Source organism: Octodon degus, unplaced genomic scaffold, assembly GCF_000260255.1.
Source record: "Octodon degus isolate 3935 unplaced genomic scaffold, OctDeg1.0 scaffold00064, whole genome shotgun sequence".
Taxonomy (NCBI): domain Eukaryota; kingdom Metazoa; phylum Chordata; class Mammalia; order Rodentia; family Octodontidae; genus Octodon; species Octodon degus.
Window position 1 is genome coordinate 6,375,732 of NW_004524640.1, and position 5,121 is coordinate 6,380,852.

Sequence of the window (5,121 nt, forward strand, 5' to 3'; positions counted from 1 at the left end):
TCTCCAGCAGTTTATCCAGCAGACTGGAACAAAAGTCACCGTCCTGCCAGCAGAACCCACTGAAATAGAGGCCTCCCAGGCAGACCTAGAAAGGGGTAAGGTGCCGGTAGGAGTGTTTCTCCCTTTCTTCTGCCTAGTGAACCTCGAATAAACTGCTTGCAAGCGGTTAATTTTCCTGCCATTCATAGCTATCTTTTAAGTGGACTACTTTAAAAAAGAAAATTCAGCCTACTTCCTATTTCTGAGGAAAAACAGTATTATTTATTATTATTTGTTATTAGTATTTGTATTGTTTAGATGATCCATATAATCATCAAATTTTATTTCATTCCTTTTAAGATACGTATGAGCCATATCTATTAATTTCAAATTTTCATTTTTCAGTTCCTTATATGCTTTCTTCCTTTCCTAAAAGTATTAATTTACACAGATATGTAAAAGACAACTATAAATCTGTAAATATGTATGATCTAAGCAAGCAAAAGAAGCAAAATGCCCACCTTGTGCACGTGGCCAAGCGCTGGTTTACCCGTAGGCTCCCGTCTAAAGAGGTCTCAGCCTTCCCATCCACCTCGGCCCCCACAGGCCCCGCAGGTCCTCTAGGGTGCACATGGTCTCTCTTCTCGGGGAGCTCAGCACTCCTGGCTAACGACTCTCTGTTTCCCATGTAGAGGCACCGTTCCAGTCGGGGTCCCTGAAGAGACCTGGCTCGTCTCGGCAGCTTCCCAGCAATCTTCGTATTCTCCAGAACCCGATCTCGTCGGGTTTCAATCCTGAAGGCATATATGTATAATACCGTCTGTCGTTAGTGGAGGGACCCAATGAAGGTACCGAGGACAGTAATGTTCCTTCTTCACTTTGTGCCAATGACGAACAGAGGATGTATGTCACGACCCGCCACGTCTGTCTTTTCTCTCCCAAGTTGCGTGCCACTCAGAGCCATACCCCGTGCACTGATGCTAAAGAACAAAGAAACTGTTTTCACACATCAGCAGTATTGACATCTTTGTCCAGCAGCTATAACGCAAAGCCTTCATTTTTATTTCAGGCATTTTCAGATCATTAGGAAAGTATTATACTACGTGTGTACATAAATAAACCATGAACCAAGAGTAAAGAGAATTATGTGACTGGCTTAGCTTAATTTATTCCATGTACTTGATGAATGTGTGAATACTGTTTTAATATTTTTGTTGATACTTCTCCTGTGACTTAATTGTGTTACACATTGTGTGATTATGATTCTGTGTGCATGTTGCCAGACTTCTCCCCAGCATCGCCCATTTACCACTACAGAAGTATGGGGCGCCCCAGCCCCCATGCTAACTCCAGAAGAACCCCTGCGTCTCACTGATGAGCCTGTCCTAGCCATTGCTCAATTAGGTAACATAATTGAGATTTCTTTTTAAGGTGGAATTTAACCTTTCTGTACAGCGTTTTCAAATATCTGAGTGACCACACAGCCTAACAAATAATTTTCATGAATTAAATTGTTCATATAAAAGGTTTCAATATTTCATATACTGCTGAACAAAACTGTATGTTAGATATTTATCCAAGTGGGCATGGGGTTTCCTGATACATTATGTGATTTGTCTAAATCCTGTCTTATCATTTATTGCCCTGGATCCTCAGAATTAACATGGTACATAAATTACGGATATCCGAGGATCAGAGTGGTATACTCTGGGATGCTGATGATAGACCAAATGCTAATTGTTTTTAAATTTTCACTAGTCCTTGTTGGCAGCACATAAGGATTGCATTCATCTTGGGGGCTGTATTAGTACGGTCTGTTAGCATCCACGGCCACGGGTAAGTTATTCTTCGTACATGGTTTATGTTCTTACGCACTATTGTGCTTTCTCCAGTCACTTAGGAGAAGAGATTGGAGTTAGGTACCTTTTACTGAAGAAATAAAATTCAGAGTATATTTTCTTTTTTAGGTTTGCATTTTATAGGATATTAATCTCCATTTGTACATATGTTGTTTCATTTCTAAAACCAAAATGAGTCAAACCTGTCCCATGAGTGGTAACTTCACTAAGATTCACAAGTAATGTTTAGACAGATACTGTCTAGACACCTCATAGCTATTTTTACATTCCCTCTGAACAAATCTGGTACAATGTAATTACCATTTTGATCTGAAATTTAAGGTAGTTTGTCATTTTGAAGAAATATATTCTCTGTATTATTTACATGCAACAAAATAAAAGTGGGTTACCAGGGTAATGCCATGGTAACCTCAAAGAAGTATGTCTTTGCATGAAGGCGACTTTGGATGTCTCAGCACATGTGACTTATTTTAGGTTTAATGAATGCCAGGAATGCTGCTTTATTTAGGTAACCTAGGAGAAACTTTAAGAATGGCTATGAAAATATATAGAAGCTTCTAGAGAGCTGAAAGCAGTGCAGTGTTGCCTTTTGTAGTGCAGGTAAATAAGAGACCTCAACTGAAAATATTTTCTTTGGGTTCCTGGAGTTAACGAATTGATCTTGCCATTAGACGACTTTCCAGATAATGTGAGAAATATGAAATGATTCTTACCAACATGATCACAACCTGTACACATTTGCTCTCAATTTATAATAGTTATTTCTTATCTACATGTATTTAAAATTAAGATACTTAAAAACCAAAATAATTTGTAGCCTTTGTGATAATAATGATTTATGTATGCCCAATATATGCCTTATTTCTAAAGAGCCCTGTCCTACACTGAGTCATCCTGTGGTGGTTCAGAGAAATTCAGACCTTATTCACAAAGAAACACGTTTTATAAATTCATTGTATTCTATTCCAATGAAATGCTGAACCGTAGTTATGTTACACTTCGTGATTAATTGCAAAGCTGCCTTGTGGTACCACGAAAACCAGCATCAGTATCTCACTGTAACTTAGCAGAAGTTGTGTAACACCTTTCAAGAAGAGCAGGCCCCAGTCCACCAGCTTGCAGCGGTCCGGCTTCCCCAGCGTCCTCACAGTGCACCTCTTGGACAGCCCCACAAGGTTCTCAGGCCACTGTGTGGCCTTGTGATTGTGCACAGATGGGACTCCACATAGAAATACTGTGCCTCATGTGGGAAGAGTAAGGATATGTGAACTGTCGAGTGCATCGAGCAGCTAGGCTTTTTAATCAGTCATGTTACTTTTGGAAACACATACTTCAGTAGTATTTTTTAAATCTGTTTTTAAAATAGAAAAAAATTCATTTCCATGGAAGCATCTTAGAATATTTTAGTGTCTTTGGAATCATTCTTACCTATTGTGGATACAAATAACTTGGATTAAGTGCCACATCTTTAGGTACATTTTGAAGGGGGAGCAGGCCATGGTGTACAACAATACCAAATACAAAATTCTGCAGCAGGGGAAATATTCAGCTTCTACATAATGAATTAAGAATGTCTGTTTTTTTACTCACACAGTAATTTTCTACAATATTATATAGACTAAAATTAGCTTTTGTTTTTTACCAAGGAATAATCTGAAATGACATTGGTCTGTTTGACCTTTTGAGTGTCATCATCCTAAAAAAATGGGTTATCTGTTTTTTTCTTTATAAGATATCTTGGGTTGTTTGCATTTCTTTTTTTAATCTTAATGCACTGAATGTTTTTTATATGTGAGGCTTCAATTTTATCAGTAGAAGTTACTCTCCTAATTCTTAGTCACCAGTGAGCAAATCATCAATTCCTAGAGTTGAAATTAGTCATAAATGAGCTAAAATAAGACTGATAGAGTAAAAAATATCCAATACTGCAAAATATATAATAAAATTTATGGCGTGATGTGTGAGTTATAGCAATGTCTACGAAGAATAAATGAGGTCTTGCTTCCGCAGTTAAAACAAAATGTCCTCCTATATTGAAAGAGAACTTTCTTTGTGAATAAGAGCAAAATGGTCTTCAAAGGAAATAACTTCATGTAAAGCCATTTCTGTGAACCCTTTTCCAAGGTAGAATGTAGTGGATTGAGGAAGTAATTTGAAAAAGGCAAAAGCTGGCTCCCAGGCCCCAGAAGGATGAGGGCAGAGGGGCCTCTGGCGGCACGCATTGCCTTGGAGAACCTGGGCCTTAATTTATATATGTACGTAACAGCGCTGTGTCCTCTCTTCTACCTTAAGTTGTCTGTATTAGTCTATATTAAAATTTAGCTCATAAATATTATTTTTATATTCTGGTAGTTTCTTAAGTTGCATGTTTCTACTGTGTGCCACAGTGTTTTTGAGTTCTGAATGAAGGCTGTCAGCTCTATTAAAAAAGACAGAACAATCATTATTTATTCTAATCTTGCTGCTTTCCGTTTCCCGGTCAAGCTTTCGACACCAGGACAGTGACTGCAAGCTGGTGGAGCTCTGTCCAATGCATTATATATATTTTTAGAAACCACATAAATGCAGATAACTATTTAGTATACTAATTATATTAAACCAGCAGAAATATAAAGGCAATAAAGTCTATACATATATATGAGGGGAGGGAAAGATGAAAACTATAGATTTGCAGGCAGACATGAGAATAGCCCTAAGTGTATCTCTTAATGACTTTCTTCACAGACCCTAGGAGGACTGGAGTTGCTGCAGCTTTAAACAGAAAATTGCCATGTTCACTAATTGTGGGCCATAAATACGCTTTTAGTACTGCTTCGCTTGTGTACAGAGATCTGTAATATGTATTATATGTAATTATGTTCATTCGACTTTCATTTTAAAATGAGTATTTTCTGATTATTATCATGAGCTGTAAAGCAAAAGATCAATATCTGATATTCTCCCAAATAATAAATTTTCAGGATTCATTGGGGCAGTTGTTGGTTTGTTTCTTATGTGTTTGGTACCTTAAAATATAACGTTATTTCCTTTGAAAGCTGCTGCAGTGATTGGATCTACATACCCATGAGGCACAGCTCCGCACACCGTAAGTGTAATGTTAATCATTACGATTAAAGCATCCGCTATTGCTCACCTGATAGCGGCTTCACCAAAGCAGGCCCTAAGAAACTAACAGGCCTCTTTTTTTTAAATTTCAAAATGGGATTAGAGGGCTCGTGAGATGGCTCAGTGGTCTAAAGCACCTACTTAAAACAAGCTAAGCTAAGCAAAACACAGGGACAGC

At 37.9% G+C, this 5,121-nt stretch overlaps 1 protein-coding gene across 1 annotated transcript in view; it reads left to right on the forward strand.

Moving 5' to 3' along the window:
- Rassf8 (Ras association domain family member 8) overlaps positions 1-4,812 on the forward strand; it is a 146,908-nt gene extending 142,096 nt beyond the window's left edge. The window contains exons 5-6 of the mRNA XM_023718937.1: positions 8-95; positions 672-4,812. Of these exons, the coding sequence (XP_023574705.1) occupies positions 8-95; positions 672-793 (210 nt within the window). The 3' untranslated portion in view covers positions 794-4,812. The remainder of the gene's footprint in view (positions 1-7; positions 96-671) is intronic.
- Positions 4,813-5,121: the final 309 nt, after the last annotated feature.